The following is a 23,846-nucleotide window of genomic DNA, read 5'->3' on the forward strand; positions in this document are numbered from 1 at the left end:
CTGAGAGATGACTCAGGTTCGGGGTCCATCGAGGGAGCCCAGCCAGGAGCAAAAGGAGATTGGGTCAGAGATAGGAATGGAGATGAGGCTGTAACATGGGTTCATAGTCTATGCAGGAGGCAGGGATGAAGATTGGGCTGGAAAAAAGACCCACTATGTACGTCTGAGGGGTCCATCCAGGGATGAAATACCTACAGTGTAGGTCCAGCATCCACCCAGTAGTTAGGACCAGAGGCAGGGCCAGAGACCAGCACTGCTGCAGCTTTGCTGGGGCAGGGACTGACAGCCCCAGGCTGAGCTGAAATGGGGTCCTGGGCCATGGACGGGCTGAGGGAGGCCTGGGGAGATGCTGGGCATGGACGGCAAGGCCCATTGGTGCTCTCAGAGCCCTGACACCTCTGGGTTTTATTCATTATTATAATTTTGTCTTATCATATCAGTGAAATGTGGTAAGTTGTGTCTGATTTATATATTATCATTTTCTGAGATTTTGAATGTTCTAGGAAAGAAATAGGTGAGGGGTAGTTCAGTGTTGTTTTTTTAGTAAAGAAAAAGCTCCAAGTTACCTTTGCTCCCATTTAAACATACTTTTTCCAGTACAGATTTAGAATATCATCTTTACAATTAGCTGCTGGTTAACATTGAAGAGCTAATGCATGTAGCAGATTTTGTCCTGTATCTAATCTATAAAAATGTTGAAGTTAAGTTAGGATTACCTCAAATACCTAAATCCAACCTAGTCTCAACTCTAGACAAATCTCAGGGGGTAATTTAATCTCAGATAAGTAATTTAATTTTAAAATGAACATTTTTTTACCTGTTTTAAAAGGCTTGAAAGGGGAAGTGAGAGGAAAAATAAGTAAAAGGAAAAAGGCAGATGTGAAACAAAACAACAGATTGTTGTAGCTGCAGATGAAGGATGACAAAAGAGCAAATGATCATAACTTACAAGGAGAATAAGTAGAAGTGAGGTAAATAGTGAGTGTAGAAAAGGAATTATAAAATGAAGCTAGAAAGAACAGGAAGGAGAGACGGGAATTCACCTGATCAGCTGTTCAAATCAACTCCTCCTGTTCAGAGGAGTTCACTCTAAAATCTGGTGCATCGGGGCAAGGAGCCCTGAGCCAACTAGGCAAAAGAAAACAGACGACAAAGTAAGTGCCACAGTCTCAGGTTGAATCTGATTTGTAAAGTAACCCCGGCAGAAATCCTAACCTTCCATCATGTATACTTTCAAGATTCATAATTTCAAAGATATGACAGTTTACTGCAGTGTCAGTACAGGCATCTCATTTCCACAGCTCTTCACAGGACCTTGCAGCAGTTACCAAATCTATGAAATTATGGTTACCATTTATTCAATGGCTGTATTTAACTTTTTGAGATATCTCTGAGCAGCAAGTGTTCTTTCAAACCTTTTTTGAACAGTTTCTTCAAATATTTCTCTGTTACCCAGTTCTGCTTGTTTGCTAGTCCAGTGTTGCTTAGCGCAGAGCTGTACAAAGATTTGCTCAAATTTGAAATTACATAATTTTTTTTTTATGGTGCCAGGAGTTATAGCATAAAGGGTTGGGCTTGCATAGTATTTTTAGCAAGACTATGTAGTATACATTTATATATACACACACTTAGTATACTAGTTTTTAACAGTAGTCTAAAATCTTTACTGAATTAAATAAAATATTTTGATTGGTCATGGTGTCATGTAAATTTTCAAGTTTTTTTTTTTCTTGCTAGATGAAAACAGTGAAAATGATTACTCATAGGTGGTGAATGTAGTGTTACTATTATCCTGTAAAAGTTCCTGAGGCAAGCACAGAAATTGCTCTAAGAAACTAACTCCTTTTTTCAGAAAATGTTATTAACTTTCATTGAAGCCAGAATAAGGATGTACACATTTACCCCTTGGATGTTAATATGATTCCTGAAAAAATGACAGGCAATTGAAAGCTTTTTGTCCTACGAAAGGAATTTGTATTTGATAGAATAATTTCACAGTATAGTGGGGGATCCACTGAGATTTGGATTCATATCACCTGCTCAACACTGCCTCCAGCAGTAGGAGCTTCTTCAGCGCTCATGAAGAGGGGAGAAAAAGCAGCTGAATTCTAATTGCATCTTAACTGTATCTTTCCTAAGTGCAATACAAGGTTACAGTAACCTATTACCCTTGTAGTGGCATCCAAAACGCACAGAGACATTCCCTCCATTTCCTCCATTTCCAATGGAACAGAGTTACAGCAGGAGGGTGGAAGATGAATCCAGCTCTCCCTGCAGCCCTCTTTCTCCCGGCATATTTCATCAACCAACAAACTGGCAGAAAAATCCATGAAGGACTATTAAGCATAAAGACAGTATTTCTCTTTCAGGAAGGCATTGAGCTGCAAATTGCTGGAATCTGGGAAAATGCTAGGAAAGGATCACTGCATGTTCATCTTATTGTTATGCTCTTCTGTAGGCATCTAATAGTAGCCACTGTGAATGAAGCTGGTGAATGGCTGAAGCTAGATGAAGCTAGATGAAGCTGTGGTGTGATCCAATGCAGTTGATCCTGTGGTCTCACAGTGAAACATCTATCTGTTCTTAACTAATTCTTGCAGTTCAGTAGGTTGCATCTTGTATTTCTGTTCTGTAGGCCAAGGATATAAATCTGACTGAAGTTGTGGCTATTACAATGCTATATCATATAGTTTGATTTTCCTGTTGTCTTTAGAAAGAAATTATCCCCTAAATTTATTCATTTAAAATACAAAATCAGAATCTAGAAAGACTAACTGTATCTCAAGCAATCTTGCTGTATGGTGATATATGTTACCATATACCATATATATATTGCTCAGCATCATAGTAATGACAGTCTTGAATAGAACAAGGTGCCCTGAATCCTAGACCAGTGGCTGTGCTCTAGAAAACAGATCTTTTAATTTTCCAGTAAGATCTGTCCCTCATTCACTGAACAGGATGGGTTCTGAAGGAGACTAAATCAAAGTTGCCAAAGCAATCAACTGAACATGACAAATATCCTAACTTTTAAGTGTCTGTAATAAATATATGTTTCATGATGGAGTGGAGTACTTTGACTGAGCTGTTCCTGGGTAAATAATACATCAACAGTCAGAAACACAAACTCATAGAAAGGCCAATGGGTTCACAAAGTACAGTTCACTGTTGACAAATCATCTGTCAAGTAAAATGAATTGCCTTTGCTGACTTTGTACTTATAGTTATTATAGATACAGTTATTGTACTTACGTAGTGGTAATGTAGAGTTATAATAAATATTGGTGTAAAAATCAGAAAAAAAATGAGGATGATTTTCCTAGTCAGTGAAGGTTGTTCCATGAGCTTGCATTAGCTGTGGTCTGAGAATTATTTTTGTGCATTCTGAGCCACACATAAGCAATGGAATGTAACCTTTAGATTATAGATACTAGATAGTGTTATTTAAATTCAAGCTGTTTCTATTGATTTTGGTTTGTTTCTGTATATGCCACGAAAAATGTCTCTAAAAGTACTTTCAGGAAAATATTCAGCATCACCAAACATGATCATCCAAAGTGGCATCATCATCCAAAGAGCTAGGCTGCTGACAGACGTTACAGATTTTATGTAAGGCATCCAGATTTTTCAGAGTTTTATGAAAAAGATCATTTAAAATCTAAGCATTTTTTGTAGCCTAATAATATAACTGAAATGCATAAGATAAAGCAGAACTTTGCATACACTTCTTGGAACCTACTATACTTCTCTCATAATAAACTTTCTTTAATTATATTGGTCTGCTGGATGTTAGGCATAGTTTTTCTCATACAACATCCTGTTCCTAGCTATTCTTATCTCGTCTCCAGGAATACGTGTCGTTAGATTAGTTTATTCACTAGAACATCCAGTCACACTAACTCTGCTGTAGCACAAGTTCTGTTGCAATGTTGAGAGAGAACTTTTTTATCCAACTGAAATCATAAACACAAAGAGGAAAATGATATCCCATTTAGGGTGGACAAGGCTGAAAGCTTTAATTAAAAAAAAAAGTTTACAAAACTTATTCTAGCATCAATTTCTTCTTCAGCTCTGCTAAACTGGCTGCCGACTTACTTAAAAGATTCATTCTTTCATATTGTGGTATAGTCTCCACTCAGAAATTTCTTGGTCAGTAGCTACTAAAATTCTCCAGGTTTTGATTCCTTAACACCAGAAGTGTTTAGCAATGTTTGACAGCTATTGACCTACCTAAGAAAATGGTTTATAATAATCTATTCATGATGACAGGGGGAGCACCTCCTCTGCGAATAATCACCGCATTTCTTTCTTTTCCTCACTCGAAAAATAAAGAAAAAAAATCAAGAAAGAAAAATCCACATTGTTAACATTAGAGACAATAAAATAGAGGATACCTTAAATTCCTTTGCATTTAGAGCAAATCTGCCTTACAACATGTTTGAAATCACGTGCTCTCTGATATCACAGATTCAGTCAATTCCAAACCCCACAATAAAGATATTCTGAGTCTCATTGGGAACGAGACGTCTTGTAGAAATTATCGTATAGCATACCAGATGGCATCTTTCTTGCAGACATCATTTCAATGTGCTGCTTCTATTGCCTTGGAGAAGAAAGAACCAAGTATTGCTATCCTTGTAGGAGACTTATGTGTCAGTTCTCCCATGCAGGAATAGGTACATCTTTTTTAATTGTGGTATCACAGAAGGATTATCATGGGATTTATGTTCTTTGAAATCACAGGAAAGCACAGTGGTATGTAAATGTGTTGCAGGTGACACCATCTCATACAGTCTGCATGACGTTTTTCAATATCAGGACCAGCTTTAGGCATAGGCAAAGTAAGCACTGCCTGCGGCAGCACACTGGTGAGGCTGGCACTGAATCATAGACTAGCAAAATGAAGAGATAGTCTTCTAGTCTCAAAGCTGCTCCAGGTTCCACTTGCAGTGGCTCAGAAAAACTGTCCAAGCAGCTCCCCTAAGATAAGTCTCCTGGACTGGCCAAGAACAAGGAGATCTAAAGAGCTGCAAGTTCCCGTAATGAAAGACTTCACCCTCGTCCCCACATTCCTGGCTCTGCTTTGTACCTTCCTTTGCCTTTGCCTTCCTACTACCTCTGGCAGAAGAAGGAGAGGACAAAAAGTCTTGCAGATAACAGGATACTTTAGCAATGAGACAGTAGTCAGGGATGAGGACAATGTGGCAAGCTGACTGTGTTTCTCCTTAGTTTCGTTCCCCTTGCTGAGCAACCTTATGTTGTGTTGATGGGTTCAGACAGGTAGTTATACTGGCAGAGGACAGAGTCGGAGGAGAGTGCGCAGTGGGACCAGCAGTGCTATCATCATCCAGTGCTGGGGCCATGGAGATGGTAGACACAGTACCAACAGCTACATGAAGAAATGTGTCTGGGGAGCCACTCAAAAACTGAATTTTGCCTACACTGTTGCTAGGCATTGAGCCAAGCACTTCTCATCACTGGCAGCATAACTTCCATGCTGTTTATAGTAAGGTAGGGAAGAAGCAGTTTGACCATGAAACTGGTATATTGATTGTTGGCTGTGCCTTATTGTGGGCAGAACATTTTTGTTGGTGAGGGACACAAGATGCAGACACATTTGTGTCTATGCATGTATGGGAAATACAGGAGCCAATCATGCATAAACCTTTCAAAGAGTGGGATTATGCTTCACTAGGTCTCTTTCTACTATCAATTTTTCTGCTTATGGGGGAAAGGGGAAGACAAAGTCAGGAATTCTCTTCAAAGAAATTCATGATTTCTCAGTCAACTAAGAAAAATTCAGCAAGGATTTAATTCTCATCTTGTTTAAGATAATTTTGTTTTCAATTTGTTCTCTGAAGAGCTTGCCCAGCCTTTCAAATTTGCTTACCCAAGGGAAGTCCACTATATTTCAACTCAACATAGCCTACCCTCCTCCTTATAGCCTTGCTACTGACTAGGCACAACCCTGAAGGGATTAAGCTCCGTCTATGTACAAAGATATTGATTCACAGTAGAAAAAAACTGCAAAATAAGGAAGATTTAGACAGGTGTGAACAAATGCATTGGTGTCTCCATGAGACCTACATTCCTATCAATTTGGTATATCTACTTTCTCTGAGAAAAAATGAGTTGTCCATTAATCTGTTTGAAGTACATTCAGCTATTTTGTGCACACTGTACTCTTACCAAAATATATGCTCTATATTGCATATATTCACATGCTATTTTTATTAAATACTTGAGAAAACTCCTAAAAGTTTCTTCAGCAATTGCAGATTTACGAGCACCTGATAAGCCTTCAGTACTTTTTTGAGAGACCTAATGAACCTTTCATATTTCATGTAGCAGTGTATCAAATCAGTAAGAAAACCTGGAGTAACGTAAGATCTCGTAACAGACCTGTCTTAGGCAACTTTCCAACCTCATGAAAGATCTTCTATGGCTCAACTAAAATTATTCTACAAAATCATTATGAACTTGAGTTTGCATGAGGTGTTCCACAAATCCAAGCAGCAATACCAAAGTGAAAGGTCATCCGGTTTTAGTCCAAGGACTAGTCAGGTTGGAGTTGAAATTCTTATAATATTGTTAATTTTAAATATCCAGCTAAGTTTAGAGTCTGTTCTGTGACTGCTCAGGGAGCCTTTGCATGTCACTTGCAGAGACTTTGTATTATAACGTGTTGGCCAGACTGTAGTTTTAGATTTCTATGAAACCATTTTCTGCCATAGTATCATCAATCCCAAATGATGCCCTTGACAGATATCTATAATTTCCTTATGCCTAGAATTAAATTAGAGATGGTCATTGCTTGAGATTCGCAATGGACAAGAAAAACAAAGAAAAGTAATTAATGTGTTCAATAAATGAAGTTCTACTGGACAGGATTCTTCTTAGAATTGTACCCTGAATATACCCATTTTCTGCCTTTTTTGCTAAGTCCTTTGATCCTGTTATGAAAAGCAAAAGTTTAGTAAACATTCCGCTCAGAACAAAAGTGTAAAATATTACTTTCTTGAGAGAAACTGTCTCAAAAATGGAACATTGATGCAAAATACATCGTGAGGTATTTGGTTTCTTGTGCAGAAAATGAACTTTGCTTTCATTTTAAATTCATCATCTTTTATTAATTTTTTCCAGTTATAGTTGATAGAATGTACATCCTCTCTAGAAATCATGCAAATCTTATATGTCTGCCTGCTATCATTCACATTTTTGTAAGAAAAGGATATAAACTTAAAATTTTATGTAGTAAAAATATTCTTTTAATTATTCATTTGAAATGGTGACCTTTTCAAGTTGAATTACTATATCTTGGCATGAAGGTTTTCTTGTGTCTTATAATATTTTACGGTTGAAGAAATCATGCAGATAATCTAATTACTTTGACTAAAATTGTTGTGCCGTTTATGTCTTTTGCTGTACTACAGGAGAGAAACTGTGAAATGTATTCATTATCGATTCATTAAAGGGGTTTGCTATTATATAAGCAGACATGCAGACCACTACCTATCTTGTATTAAAAGGGGAAAAGGGAAGGCATAGTAAACCATGCCATAGGCTATGATTTATGTATTGCATTTCTTAATGTCTTGTGAAACGTAAAAATCTACAACAAACAGATATGTAAAGCGTAACTGGTATGAAGATTCTATTCAGATTTAAGTGCTCTAGGTTGCTTTTGAATCTTGCTATTTTCTGCACTTGTTTTGACTGCTCTCATCATTCAAGATTGACGCTTGGATGGGTGTGTAGGAGGAAGCAGCAGCAGCAGGCTTACAGCTTGCAGACAAAAAAAAAAATCTGCCTTATCTGATGGCTATTATTGAAAATGCGAGGTGTAGCCTAGGCTGGGTAATGAAGGGGAGCGAGCGAGGGGGAGCAAGAAGCATGGAGCTGCATACTGATGAGTGTAGGAGTACTTGATAAAAAGAATTCTTGCTGCTGGCAGTGCATTGCTCATTGTGGAGTATTCCAACAATCACATATAACGGAGAACAGCTTAGCTGACAGCTTGATATGCTTTTTTTTTTTCTTCCCCTACTGTATGACGTACTGGTCTGTAGTAAAGATTAATAACTAAGAAATGTAGAGCTAGGATCAGATCTTACGCTATATACTGCCCTGTAAACTATGTTTTACTTCTGACTTTTCTGCTTGCTGAAAACATTAATCTGTCAAGCTGGCGGGCTCCTTTGATACCAACTTTCCCAGGAACACGATGTGGCAATGCCACCTCTCAGCCCAGGACTACCGCTATTATCCAGTGGATGGTTATTCATTGCTTAAACGCCTCCCTCTTCACCCTCCTACAGGACCCCGATGCCCTGTCCAGACAGTGGGACAATGGTTGGAAAATATTGGGCTACCTCAGTATGAAAACCACTTGCTGGCTAATGGATTTGACAATGTGCAATTCATGGTAAGAAATCTTCTGTGCATAGCTGTGTATGTACAGTGTAGCTGCCTTTTTTGTCTGTCTCTTATGTGCTCATAAAAACCTTAGAGCTATTCTGCATTGCACTAAGAAGATCTGTTTAGTGTTTCACTTTTCTATGTCTAGCTAAATTAATATATAAACTGTCCTTGTATAAACTTCCAAACTGTACACGTTACAAAATATTCTAGCCAGAAATATGGTAAAAGAAAAACTGAATATTAAGGTTCTTTCTCCCCCTCGTCAATCTTCAGATTAAAAAAGAAAAATGCACAGTTCTTTTAATCCATTGCAGGATTTTCACAGTACGTAAAAGCTGTAAACACCCCTATCTGCAATACATCACATTATTACTCTTATTTAAACATTAACATAATTGTAATAATAATTAAATAACATGCAATGCCATTCTTGCATTGAGAGGTATTTTAATAATAGAAAATTATTTAATGAAGTGTGCTGTCTATGCAAGTGATTCTGGATGTCTCAGTTAAATGTTTTTGCATCTTAGATAATCAGGCTATGGGATTCACTTGTTGAAACTTATGCCCTGTCTGGAAAAGTAATACATTCCTTTTAATAGTTCCATTTTCATGTTTGAACTCTAGGCATTTATCAGGAACATATGAATGAAATAAAATTTTATGTACTTCAGGATTTACAGTATTACCATGTGGTGTAAAGTAACAGAGACCTGTCATGCACAAACTTTCCATTGAAATGAATATTGACAGTAATGAGAGAAGCTTACTTGTAAGGTTGTTATATAATCACTTTTCTACCTGCTTCAGTATTCCCATTACTTGAACCTCTTGCAAAAATCCTAACTACATTTCTTATAAAGTATCAGAGCTTAAAATGTTATTAATCACCCCTTTTAAAAGAAATTTTTAGTAACCATGTATATCTTGGAACAGTTCTAACTTTTCATAACTTACACCTGGCATATAAGAAACTGAAGTGAAACAGCATGAATATTATGACTATAAAATCATTACAAGTTATATTTTTCCTATTTAACTTCTTTTGCCAACATCATTATATGCCTTTGGGTTACTGATCGGAAAATTAAGGCACAGATCTCTGCCATTTCCACATTATAATAGTGTAGAGGTTTCTTGCTGTTTTTACATGGCTGCCATGTGATCTTTTGCTTATATCAGTAAAAATCATTAGAATCTTTACCTTTAAAATTTCTTGAAAACAAAGCTGCAAGGGTGTGCTGTCAGCTCAACAATGTAAAAAAATAATTCCAAAATGCGTTTCAAGCTACAGTTTCCCAAAATGTAACTACATATTCTTATATATGTTGTAGCGTTAGTTATATAAGTAGATGATCGTTTAGTCTTAAAGAGATTACAGAAGGAAATTGTTCACAAGAGGATGTAGGTGGCATAACAAATGCAGAGGGGTACACCTACCACAGGTAAATGATGAGCACCAGAGGAGCCAAAGAAACTGCCCTGGAGGGCTTTCCAGTCATCCCCTGGCTCTGAAGGGGCCTGAACCACATTCGGGGGGAATTTATAAGACTTTCGTTTCCTACACATCTCTTATTAGTATAGTTATGAAAACATACAAATTATATACGAGATTTTATTATTCAATACGCAAACCAAACTTACCAGGTATCAGGCAGATTAAGTTGTGCCTGCATACTTGTGTGTTAGCTAATGTTTTCCGGTCATTTTAATTTAAGCCTTTTCTGAAGTGGTTTGTTTTTAAATATATATTGCAGGTAAAATACTTAATTACTCTTAATATTAGTTGGGGTAGCATGCATATGTGAATGGAAGGTTAGACTCTTAAATCCAAAGATTAAGCAAAAAGCTGGAAAATTGCCTAGTAATAAAAAATGTATAATTTCAGTAATTTAATAATTCCTAATTTATTGATTTCACACTGTTCATCATGCTGTTACATATTTCAGTTTTTGTTTGTACCAGAAATTCACTAGTTCCCATATTTTATTGGAAATAAAAATGATCAGAAAACACCAATTTCTTTTTATATTATTCTTTTGAATATATCAGCATTATGTAAGGAAAGCCTCTCCTGAAAATTTAAATGAGAGTTTTTAGAAATATTTCCCATTCTAGCCAAAATGTTAAAGAAAAAAATTAAACTTGGAAAGTATATAGGAAAATGAGAGAAGAAAGACCTGCTATGCTAAGAGAAAAATTCAGATTACTCCAAACTTATATGTGTTGTAGTCTTCCTTAATATAAGAACTGCTTTACCTTTATTAAAGTGGTTTACATATTAAGCTATATTTTACAATCTTATTAAATTAAGTGTTTCAGATAGGTTAGCTACTTTACATTTAAGAACTCTAATACTTCAATGCAGTAAAAATCAGTTAGACATATTTCTTCTTCATTCTGTACCATATTCCTGCTTTTGTTTTTCTGGAAGCACATTCTGACCTGCATTTATTCATTCTGTTGCCTAAGCAACAACCATCACACTCCTATTAAGTATGATTTAGTAGTACAGGTCTTACTAGATGTTCAGAACAGGAGAGGGAATATCACAATGTTATAATTAATGTCCATGGAATAACATATATCTGGGAACAAATATATCCTATTTATACTAATCCCAACAGCAAAATTCTATTAATTAAATTAGCATCCTAATAAAAAGGTGTTTTTCAGATAAAAAGATTTCATGGTTAATCATTCGTTAGATCATAGAAATTAACTCCTTGTGTTTAGTCCCCCTTGGGCATTAGGAAAGTTATTCACTAGACTGTGCTTAGAATTTGGAAGATTTGTTTATGTTACCTGAAGTGTGTGGACTTTATGGTAAGAAACAGCCTGTTTTCTATTAACTTTACAGTATGAATATTTTTCCATAGTTCATCAATATATATGTTTTAAAAATATGTTGAAACACAGTATTAAAAAATCAGTTGTGTTTTCATGAACTACTTTATTTCTACTTACAGCGTATTTGCGCACATAGCAAGTGCAATTCCTACCTACTGTTAGTGTCATGCAGGAATGACACTTGCCTAATATTTAGTAGGCCCAAGGCAGATTCAGTCTCAAGACTTGGTTCCTGTGTGCTTGTAGGAGTAGAATCATACTTGAATATGTATATATATATATGCAATCATTATTAACTTTGATAATTTGTTGTGTAATAGGCTGCAGTGTCCTTCAGATGTAAAAATTTGTAGCGACTTTGTGCAGAGATACTCTATATTTGAAGATGCAGATGATACTGCAGTTTCATGATGTGAAGGCTGTTTTGCAGTTAAACTAATTCTAAAGCACAAGAAAACAATTAGATCAGTCGTAAATTGCAGTATAAGAAACAGATATAGGTAAGGAAACCTAATGAATCAGTGAACATATTTTTGATGCATAGGTCCCATGGATATCCCTGGGACAAGCTATAATCCTTATGCAGACTTGCAGGCCTACATAACTTAGTATGCTGAGAAAAAAAATTAAATTGCAGAGAAACAGATGAAGATATACAAATGTATGAGGTCACTAGATCCTTGCATGCAACTTTCTACAACTCTGGAGCTTCATCAAAGACTCCATTCTGGATTCACAGACATAAAAGCAGTTCAATCAAACCACTGCCCAGTGGGGACTGGTTCTGGTTAAGGACTGCATATGACTATCTATTTACAGGTTGTTCTAATCATTTAAGATATTCTGAAATTTTATCATTTGCTTAATATTGCAATTTGATGAAGATAATATCTCTTAAAAAGATTTCTAAAACATTGAATGAGAGAAACAGGGACCAGACAACCAAAATGAGTTAACAGAAAAATATGAAACATTTTATTATATTTTTTGACATTTCAAAATATTATTCACTAGTAACAGTTAATAACCTGAATTGGCATTAGACACTAGATTTTCATTGCTGCTGTGAACTTACAGACATGCACCTCTACCCCTTCAACTACTTAAATGGCTTGCATTGCCTGAGGATCTAAGTATGGCCTAAGTATTTTTTTAAATACTCTCTTTTTCGCTGTTGGGAAACTGAGGCATAGAGTGACTGCAGAGTGGAATTTAAAACTGCTTATACATTTGAGATAAGAGACACTAGTTCTTAAAATAGCTTCTAACATAATGTTTAACAGATCAATTCAATTGCTTAAACATGGGTATCTAGTACCAATTGAGATACTGTAGGGAATCCAGGAGATCCAGACAGGGCTGACAGATATTACTGAGGACCAGAGACAGCCAGACCCTTCATGATTAGCAGCTGGAGTCCAGGGGGTTACCACCAAGCATCTCAGATGGCTCTAGAGTCCTGATGCTTATGCAGCTGAAGTGAACCTTAAGTGTTGTAGGTCACACAGAGCTTGTAACATGTCTAGGAACTGAATATAGATATCTTGAGTTTCCACCTAGTATCTTAGTTGCATATGCATTTCTTTTCCTTCTAATGATTTTCTGTATTTGTATTTGTCCTGTGAACTTACCTGCACAAGTATTTACCTGTTTCACAGTGCTAGGCATGGACTACCTTCTCAATTCCCCTTAGCTGCCTGTTTTGGATTTAGTTTTGAGTTAAGTTTTTACTTTTCTTTCTCCCTTCCTCTCTCTCTTTCTTTCTTCTTTTCTTTTCTTTTCTTTTCTTTTCTTTCATTTTTTACTAGGTCTGGAGGTTTATTAGTCAGCTGAAGTTTATCTGGAGACTGTCCTCTCTCAGGTGTCATTCCTGGGATTTACTGTCCTGGAATATCCAGTAATTCTTCTTGCCTTTAATCTCTCTGGAGGATCTTAAACTCTGTATCAAGTATAAAGGACAGAAGCAATTTTATTTCTTTAGAGTGAAATGCACCTGAAAGAAATTCTCTATGTGCATTGGCTCCAAGTCATGCACTTGCAGAGACCACCACAGCTTTTATCCAAAAATACCTGGTGCAGAGATTGATGATTTGGGCATTAGATGAAAGCTTGAAAGAGTGAGTCAGTCTGCCAACACCTTTCTTAAATTAGCTATGCTGCAGATGATGAAAAAGAAGCCAATGTTTGACAAGGGTTCTAGTCTGTAGTGACTTTAGTGACTTTCAGAAGCCAACTCCTAATGTGCTTAGGAGAGCAGATCAACCTTGGCAATATACAGGCTCTGAGCTCTCCAGGCCCATAAAGGCTACAGCAGAGACTCATCAGAGCACTCATGCATCATCTGAAGCGTAAGAAGATTTAGAGAGCATTGTCTGTGTGTAGTTTACCCAGAAATGAAGAACTGTTTAAGGCAACCTTAAAACTGGCAGTCAGTGATATGCAGCAAGCCACATTTTTAGCAGAGTAGAAGGAATACGAGTCCCACTGACACTGGAATAAGATGTGGTTTAAGATTTTCTGTACATCTAGTAAAATCTTAGAATATATGCCCAGAACCACGAGTTTCAGTCCCCTCATCTGGACCTCACTTGCAAACCCCAGGACTTGCTTTTAGTTCCATGGCATATCTACAAAACTTGACACTAAAACTGTGGAGCTCCTCTCAGTGCCAGTGTGGCCCTGGCTTCTTCCGTGAGCAAAGTGGCTCTTTTCCACTCTGCTTTCTTCTGAGTCTTCCTCTCCTTCACCTCAGTAACCCTTTGCAACTGTGGCTTCTGAGGCAGGCCAACTCTTCCCTTAGTCCAACCTGTTAGCCAAACGTAGAGTGGGGCAGAGTTAAAGTTCAAATATAGACATCTACATGTGTACCAGTCAGTAGATGTTTAGGACTCAGTTCAGTTGCCCACGTATTGGAATGACTTCAGATGTCTGAGACATCTGTGTAGGCCTGGAATATATGATACAAGATCTATGGAAAACCCATACCCGTCTGGAGCTTCAGTTGGATTCCAGGCAACGTACATTTGCAGCACCTCAAATGACTCTAAATTCGTATCTGTGGGCAACTGGAGCCATTAAAGCCAATGGACCATAGAATGCAATTTAGCTGACTGGCTGACTAACTATTAGGGTACTTATTTTAGGATAAATTAAAATAGATTCATCTGGTCAGCTGAATCACTGTCTAGGCTGTATTGATTTTTTTTACTAGGTCTCCTTAAGCTATCATGTAGACACAAAAATTTCGATGGCTCAATTTGGGCTAGAATCCATCCAGGGTTCACCGAAAAGAAAGCACAAAGTATTTTTATTAAAGCTTTTTCTTCTCCCTCAGAACATCCAGCCCTGAGGCTTCAAGATCTTTTTTTCATCCTAGGAGGGATTCTTGCTATAAAATGTGCAAATTAGAGCTCAGGTGGGTGCCAGAGATGAAGATTGTGCCTGTCATCCTGCAACAGCAGCAGGTCTAACAAATAATCCCATTCTACATGCTCCAGTTAATGCTTCTGTCATGGTATTCCTCAAGCTGGTCAAGAGACAGAGGGGCTTATTAATGTACTCCTCAATATCACATGGGTAAATAATAGCTTGCACTGTCTTTCTGTCTTGAGGTCTCAGACCATTCTTCATCATCCTATGTGAGTGCATGCAGATCTGGAGAGGCAGTGCTCATTCCCCAGTGGAAAAGGATTTTAGAGGAATCTGCTTCATGTTTCTATATCTATATATGTAATGTGTGTGTGTGAAAAACACAGGCACTGCAGGCTGGTGACTGATTCTGCACTTGACAAAGGACTTTATGAAAATTTTGGCAGTAATGATTGCTCAAAAGAGGAAAGAAAAACAAGACAGAATTTTTGTGTATTTCACTTGAACAATTGATTCACAAGGAACCCATCTCCAAACAGACTGTTGACTTCATGAGGACATCCTGGGTGTGGTGGATTCCTTGAGAGTCAGAGGGAGTGTGTTTTCATCTAAACCTGTCTCAACAGTTCTATCTTGAAGGTATAATCAGTGATGGGTCCATCTGCCTGTCTGCTAGGTTCTGCTAAGTTAACCTTTAGGTGAGGGTTTCTCCGGTTGTTCTGGAATATTTGGCCATCTCTATTTAAATGTTGTTCCACACAAAGTTGTACATACAAGGCACACAGACAGGACTTCAGGCTGTACACTTGGTAGACAATCCAGGTGCCAGTATATGCGGTGGAATGTCCTTCCACTCGCCTCTGCCATTCAGGTTAGTGACATCCAGTGTATATGTGCCTCTTTGGGAACCTCACTCTACAGCAGTCTGAGAGAAGAGAGCTTGTCCAATGTACATATCAATGTATTGGGCTCAGTCTTATCCTCACTAAGAACAGAGGGCCAAATCCAGGTGTTGAAAGCTATTGCATGTACAGTTGCCACTAAAAGGGAAACTATTTCATGGTACATATCTGTGAGTATGGTACTTGAGGACTGGAATTAGTCCCATCTGTTCTAACAGTATGTTAAATGTTAATGTTAAATGTTGTGCTTGAGCTAAAAGCCTGCCTAGTGCAGAGACTGGCCTTCATCTTGGTGTACAAACACTGATGAACTGTACTCTGAGACTACATATGTGAGGAGTTGTCTATTGGCCCTAAATACAAGTTTATGAGAAACTAGTAGCAAATATTTCATCTGAAAGTTAGGTTGATAAAGCAGAGGAAAATTCTAATGATCAGAAGAAAGCATGACATTTTAATAACTCATACAATAAGAGATGTAATGCTGATACAATGTTCTTGCTATGTATTTATTTAAGGCCAAAACCTTCTAGCTGATTTTGTTACCAAAAAGAACAATGCTAAATCTTCAAGAATTAGAAATGTTTGTGTACAGAATGATGTGTATAATGCTATTCTTCATAACTAATGAAAGATATGGAAAACATGGCAATATGTAAAGGACATTAAAAGTAACAGAAACTTTAAAGATTAAAAGAGGCGGGAAGTCTGAGAGTTTTTACTCTTCAGAGTGAAAACCTGAAGATTCAAAGGACAATCAGTTTATAATTGTATTTACATTGTAGGTAAATAATGGAAAGCTTTGCAAGGGAAGACAATGGTAAACTTAAAACCAGTGGCCTGTATGTAATAGAAAGTTACAGCTTATTCTTAGTTATTTCATATGGGAATACTTCTTAATAAAATTTTTAAAAAGAGAGTAAAAGGAATTTAAAAAAAGAACACAGTATATAGTTGTGTATATTACTGTTTTAGAACAACATTGTCCAACAAGAAACAATTAAATGGAATCTGGACCAGTAGGTAAATTAATCTTGAACAATGACAGACTTCCGTGACTAAGTTAAAGGTGTTTGAAGGACACAGCAGTACAGAGGAGCTTGATTACAGATAATTACATTGTGGGATTCTGAAGGAGTTATCAGGTAAAGATTAATGGGTACTAACAGATAACTGGAAATGAACATAAGATTCTTGGACATGTTATCCTTTATGAAGGAAGACTGGATGATGTAAGAAAAGCTCAGGTAGTTATATGAAAAGTGTTAATACAGGTGAAAAAATAGAAACAATCTAAAATAAAGAAAAGAGAGAATACATCATGAAAGAATAGATAAATAACCAAAATGCAAAAGGAAAAAAATTAGGAGAGAAAATGACATTTCATTAACTATATGAGTAGAATACATTCAGAAAAGGTTTTGTCAATATGCTATAGCTAAAAGGAACATTAAGAAAGTTATGACCACCGCTAGAAGTCAGATAAAACTCATTTTAGTTTTAGCATAAAGAACAAAGTATGAGAATTAGTGTAATACAGTGTTAATGAAGACCACTGAGATATTAGAGAGAAAGGAAGAGAGAGAGACCCATCATACTGCAAGCAGATAAAAGAGTACTTGGTTAATTAAAATCTCTGAATCATCTAGGTTAGGTGATGTTTGATGAAGAGTCTTAAGAAACTGAAGAGGAAATACTAGATCCTTTAGCAATCATCTCTGAGAACTCCTGGAGAATGAATGAATTATTAGAGGACAAATAAAATACAAATGTAGTACCAATATGTGTTTCAGATCACAGGATTCATCCTCAGTATAGACTTCCAGTCTCCTGACCTCTTTGTCTTCAAGCTTTCACCATATAACTAATGCCTTATTCAAGAAGGAAATGGATGGTGATGTTATTAGCAACAGATTGTTACTGTCATCAATACTCAGTCTGGTGGGGAGAAAATGGGGAAGTGAACAGAATATCGCAATGGGCTGTAACGGGAAGAGAATAAAGCTAAATGAAGGAACTGTGCAGTTGGGAGATGAACAAAGTATTTAAGGGAAACCAGTAAAGAAACAGATGTATTGTACAATACACGTAGATGAGAAGCTTTCCTTCCGTTAAAAATAATTAATATTTCGACAAGGGAGGCAAGCTTAATTTTTCTAGTAAAACTACAGCTACCTTTTAAAAGCTGTTCTAGAATGATGTACCAGAATTGCCATGCAAGCAAGCCATTCCTGGTACAGAGTTTGCCTGACTGCTTCTAAATTTCCTGGGCACCTAAACTTTCTCTCCTTCAGTTTAGAGATCTTCCGTTTCTCCACACATTGGTGAAAATGTTTCCTTCTCCCACACACCATGCCCATATATTTTTTATGGTACCAACACCCCAGCATCAGTTTTAACCTTCGTAATGACAAAAGCAATGAAACCCATGAAGCCTTTATCAACATGCTGTCCATTCCGCGTGCCCAGACCAATGTGCTGTCCATTCTGCCTATTCACACACGCACTCGCACACACACGTGCGCACACATGTACACACATTACACAAAAAGGTAATTCACTGAGCTGAAAAATTCCACATGCTCAGAAATAAAGAACCGGAGAGTTACAGTACCTGTGCAACCTCAGTTCATCCCTCACATTCATATGCCTTATGATACAGTCTTCAATCACAGGTTTCTCTACTGATTTTTTCCCTCAAAATTCCTTCCTCATTCAGTGTACTGATATTTGAGTATGCACAAGCACACATTTCAAAGAACTAACAGTTAAAAATAAAACTTGTTTTTATTTTTCTAATGTTGCATTACTTAATGATTTTACAACCTTAGCCCAATGGTTGTTTAAAACAATGATGAGACCCTCAAACTGCCTTCTCTTCTCATTCAGCAGTGATTTACACTTGTCTAGTATTGTTCATCTGGAACATTAGAATTGTATTATCACTCTGAAGTACTTATACATCCAAACATGCTTCTCGTTTGCATTTGCGTTTTAGAAACTGGGTTATAAAGACTTAGAAAAGATAAAAAGATAACACTTCAGATGATAACTTTAGACAATTAAAAATGAATATATTCAGTTAGAAACACTTTTGTCGTGATTTTTCAGAAGCTGAGCACTATGCATCAGAGGTCGCCTACAAACACTTTGCCTGAGTGTTTTACATGGGTCTAAGCACAGGTTCAGTTCTAAGAAAGTTTGATGTTCTTGACTTTCAATGGGAAAAAAGACATATTCTTCAACTGCTGAAAGTAAGGTAAAGGCCCAGTGCAGACGAAGCAAACTGCCTTGTCCTAACTATGATTTTATTCCACATAAGCATAATTGATTGAATTAACAACAAGCTTTTATTCATTGTAAATGCAAGGTCACACAATGAAATTCACACCTGGTCTCTGGTCTTGTTCTTAGTCCACTCCTGACTGAAATATATTTTCAGGAAAACAAGTAATACAAATGCTACTTTACTCCCCAAATAATTTACTTCAGTAGACTTTAAAACACTACATTAAACATTTAAAACATTTTATTCACTATGGAACTTATTATATTCTGTATTTTTTGCTGTCCCTCATTAAGCTCCAATTACTGTGCATATGGGATAAAATCTTCATGCAACAATACACTGTATTTGTTTTAGACTGGCTAGTACTGATGAAACTGAGGTTATATACACTTGTACATACAACCTATGACTTAACTGAAATCTCATGTTTCAGATGTTTATTAGTATTAACTTATGCAGTATTTTATTAAATTATTGGAAACTGAATGATTTAATAACATTATTGATGGGAACAACGAGTTAAATTTGCAAGATGTACCATACCTGCTCTAGATTTGTGCTGAAAGTCTTTGACTGGATAATAATTCTTTGAAAATTTTTTGATCCAAAGACTAGATCTAGATGGAAGTTTTGAAATATAAAAGCCAAAGTATTTGCCCAGGTGGCAGATGTGGAGGGATAACGTTACTGTGGATACAAGTGCTAACAGTCAGTTTAAATATTAAAAACTGGAACACCACAAATAAAAGTATGCTGGATAAACACCTGTCAAATGACATTTCCGATATAAATCCCAAACAGTATTTTCTCTGACTCCCTAGTTAGCAGCCATGAATTGGTAAAGAGTAGCCCTCTGTGCACAATCCCCCTTTGCAATTAGGAAGAGGGGGGGAAAATCTGCATCTTATTCACTGGAATCTTACAGCTCACGCTAAAAACAAATATATGCGCAGCTGGTTACAGCTCTTAAAATCTCTGAAATGGTTGATAGCTTCTATTCTTCAGTAGCCACGCTATTTAACAGCTTTTTCACTGCTTCAGGTATGCTCTCTCCAAACAGCTCCCTTTTTAATCACATAGAAAGCCCACTTCTTGAAGTAAGTTAAGATGGCGTTTATAAAGAAATAATAGTTCTTAGCTGCTGTGCTGCATGAGGATAAAAGATTGCACAATACTGAGTTAGTTTTTAGCCTTGATCCATTTTTAAATATAGTATGAATATTATAGTTCTGTTAGCTTCTCTGAACTCCCTAGGCATCCCTCTTGTTGCCAGAAAGGAATTATAAATCGACAACGCAAGTTATTTTATTTCATTTTCCATCTCTCTTGGAATTTGGAAATGTGTCTATTCTGTCCATGAACTTTTTATTTCCTGACGTTCATTGCCTGTAGAAATAGTAGATCTTCACTTTCTGCCCAGAAAAATAACTTTATGCAGCAAGAGTGGAATATTATGCCAAAAAACCCAGATACAAACAAATCTTTGGTTCCCTGTAATATCAGGCTTTTTGTCAGCAAATTTTGCTGTCCCTGCTTGTATGGTTTGATTTCTCTCTGTCTCTTAACTCTGCTATGTATATAACAGCATCTTGCTTCGTATATGTATTTGTTTAAAATGCATGCTGATTTCTTTCCTTCTTGAACAATAAGAAATGGAGACTCAGGGGAAAAGGAAGAAAATACTTGCTAGCACATGCAGAAGAAGCCTGGTCCATGCATAGGACAGGAACGCATAGGACAATATATCTAAGGGTCTTTTCTGCGGTCAGCCTTTGATTTGGATTATGAGTTTGGGGAAGACACTTCTCTATTCCCTTAATTATCTGGCTAGGAAATTACGTAATATTGCTGGCCCACATATATGAAATCAAAAGGGGATCCTGGGATAGAAATATCTGTATATTAAGAGCTATCTTGTGGCCAAGTGTCTGCTTAAGTCTGTCCTTTGATAGTACAGGTTTCTAAGTACCTGTAGTTGGAAAGCACAGTTTCTCAGGAGGGAGTCAGAGGTAACCAGATTGCCTGAGGAATCTCATTGAGTACCGTCAGTTAAGTTCTGAATAAATTCAGTGGCAAGGATTGGACTCAAGCTAAAAATAGTGCAGAAAAACAAAACAAGTATTTAATATTTATTAATATTTTTATGCCCCAAACAAAATGAATCAGGAACATTTTCTGTGTACGAGCTAGCTATATGTAATTTATCATTACTTTAATCTTCAGGTCATGCATTTTATTACTTCTATAAGCCAAACTCATGGCAGAAACTGTTTCTTAGCATTCTTCTTGTCTCTCCTGGAGCTACCCAGGCACCACTCTTCCTTTCTCTTTATTTCTGAGATTCTCTGTGTCTGACTCTCTCCCCCAAAATGCATTTGTGTTTCTGAGCTCCCCCTCTGCCTCGCCATCCCTGCAGGCTGGACTCTTCTTGTGCTCCCCATGTCCTCCTTTTCTCCATTTCCTGCTTCCTCAGTAGAAATTACTGTGTGTCTTTTTTATCTCCAAATCAAAGGAAGGAAGGAAGGAAGGAAGGAAGGAAGGAGGGAGGGAGGGAAGGAAGGAAGGAAAGAAAGAAAGAAGGAAGGAAGGGAGGGAATAAGAGGAAGAAAGGTGAGGAATAAAAGAAAAAGAGGGGGACAGAGGATATCTGCTTCACATCTAAGTTCTTTTACTGACTTAAAACATTTTAGGGAGTCCTGAACAAAAGCAGAGGCACATTTAACTGGATGGTTTTCACAGAGATGTTCTTGTCACTCTTCAGGAGACAGCTCTGGCCCAACACAGCTGGTGCCGTGTGAGAGCTAGTATGTTTGGCTGGGCTTAAGCTGACTCCTTGCAGAAAGTTGGCCGTGCTCTCCAGCATGCTTTGTAGTACCATATTATTCAGATTTTCCATTTTCCAAGGTGTCTCAGGCTTCTGATTTACCTGGACAGCTAGCTACAAATTGTGACAAGCATTTCTGATAAAACTGTTGCACTGAAAACCCTTTAGATACATATGTGCAAGGGAAGGAGCAGAATTTGGATTTGCTGAAGTGTGAGTGCTCACAGCTAAAACTGAATTTGAATACAGTTGTCCTTTAAATACTTATGTAGGTAGATACTAAGTACTCATCGAAATGGAGGAAAACAATCCCTGCATTTAGGCACTGAGAACTAATAGATTTTTTTTTTTTTGTAATTCTGGCCCTAATTAGTCCTACTTTAATTCTTGATCTGTATAATGGGTATAAAAATGCCACCTTGCCTTGAAGGAGTCTTATAAAACATATTAATTCCTGTTTTGGAGCTGTCTAATATTATTTCAATGAATGTCTAAAAGAAGTCTGAAGAAAGTGATTCATTCTTACTGGTGAGGTCTTCAATGGAAAACTGTATTTAAGACATGGACCCACACAGAGAATGATAAAAGCTAAAAAAAGAACTACCAGCTATCTTATTTTGTAAGTACCATCCATCCCCCTGCACTGAATTAATGGATTATTCAGAAGTATAGTTATACTGTGTGTATGATGCCATGTAGAATATGTATCCTGCGGTGAAGGGTGGTTAGCCAGTGTTGAACAGTCTTCATTCTGGTATTTTGTAGCTTTGTGACTTTGCAACATTCCTTTAATATGTAGTGGGGATCAGCAGCTCTTATTTTGTCTGTTTTTTTCATTGCAGTAACTTTTCCTTTTAAGAAGGTATACTGAAATCTAGAAATTATATCAAGTGAAGTTACAGTGTCCCACAATCTTGTGTCACTAGATCACGAGCATACAGTTTTATTATCCGATTTGTTGGTAGCGCTGGTCCGTTTTGGACCCGATATTAGAGGCAGAATGGACCAGTGAGACTCACAAGTGTTCACCAGGACCGTTAGGAGTGGGTTTTTTATTGCAAAGAAAAGTTAAATTAGAAGAAGCTTGCTCACAAAGAAATCTGCAAAGCTTCAGTAAAAGAACTGCTTGACGTTGGATAGGGGGAGGCCCCAAAGACTCCCGAAATGTTAGTTGCCGAATGCAGTATCCTTGTATAGGAAAGGGATTGGTGGAAACTCTTATCACAGTAGCACCAGGAAGAAGAGTGCCAGATGAGGTGGACTTACTTGCATGAAGGTTTCGTTATGACTGAGGGAAATGAAGTACTAGAGTGTCAGATTACTGGACTCTGACAGTAGGTATCCCAACATGAGTACTTGGAAAACCAGCTGCGTAGCAACACTGCAGAATCCTTCCATTGTGTTTTGGGACTGGATCAGTCTACATACAGGTAATACTACCCTAAGAATATATCAAGCTGTCCTCTCATTAATTTTGAACATGTTAATTCAGATTTTTAAGGAAATGCAGTATGGGAAGAATAATCAGCCCCTCAGACAAAAAACAGAACAAGTTTGCCTTTATATAGAAGATTCTTGAAACCAAATATTATTTGCTAGGCAGGAGGGATAGTTCAAAGGGCTATATCAAGATGCTGGGACTGTCTGTATGAGACCAATATGTGACTTTAAGTTTCACAGCTAGTACTTGCTTTGGCTGGAGACAAGTTACATAGTTCAATTTCTGAGAACAGACTTCTTCATATGTATGGATTGTTTTCTTATATTCACTGGTAAGAAAAGATTATGCCTGCCATTATATATGCAGATAATTTATGGATTCATATAAAAATATCATGTTGTGTGAGTATTTGTAAGTTCTAACTACTCAGTCATGGGTAGAAAACACAACTATGGCAGTCTAATTACTGCTTTTATGTTGTATCTGAGATAAACAATACAAGAGTATTTGCAAAAGAGTGAAAAATGTGTAAATAAAACAAAGAATGTGAAGAGAAAAAAAGGTCACAGTATTAGAACTATATCTGAATACAATGTGTGGATTGGGAATAAGTTGCACAGGGAGAAGAAACAGATATGAAGGGAAGAAGAGAACAGCAAGTAGACAGTTTACTATCTGGCTCACACAGCCAGAAATCTGATTTTGCATGTGTTTATTTATTGAATGTGTTTGTTTATTTTTACAATTCAG

General features: G+C 37.0%; 1 protein-coding gene across 16 annotated transcripts in view; it reads left to right on the top strand.

The window, feature by feature from the left end:
* ANKS1B (ankyrin repeat and sterile alpha motif domain containing 1B) overlaps positions 1–23,846 on the top strand; it is a 450,932-nt gene that overhangs the window by 241,979 nt on the left and 185,107 nt on the right. For 8 of the 16 annotated variants that reach the window (XM_050896179.1, XM_050896188.1, XM_050896196.1 and 5 more), the window contains one exon: positions 8,319–8,425. In XM_050896179.1, the coding sequence (XP_050752136.1) occupies positions 8,319–8,425 (107 nt within the window). Of the gene's footprint in view, positions 1–8,224; positions 8,426–23,846 lie in introns of those variants that run through there. The other 8 variants (XM_050896227.1, XM_050896235.1, XM_050896272.1 and 5 more) reach the window with 1 other exon arrangement.

The sequence above is a fragment of the Gymnogyps californianus genome, chromosome 1 (genome assembly GCF_018139145.2).
Source record: "Gymnogyps californianus isolate 813 chromosome 1, ASM1813914v2, whole genome shotgun sequence".
In the NCBI taxonomy this organism is placed as follows: Eukaryota; Metazoa; Chordata; class Aves; order Accipitriformes; family Cathartidae; genus Gymnogyps; species Gymnogyps californianus.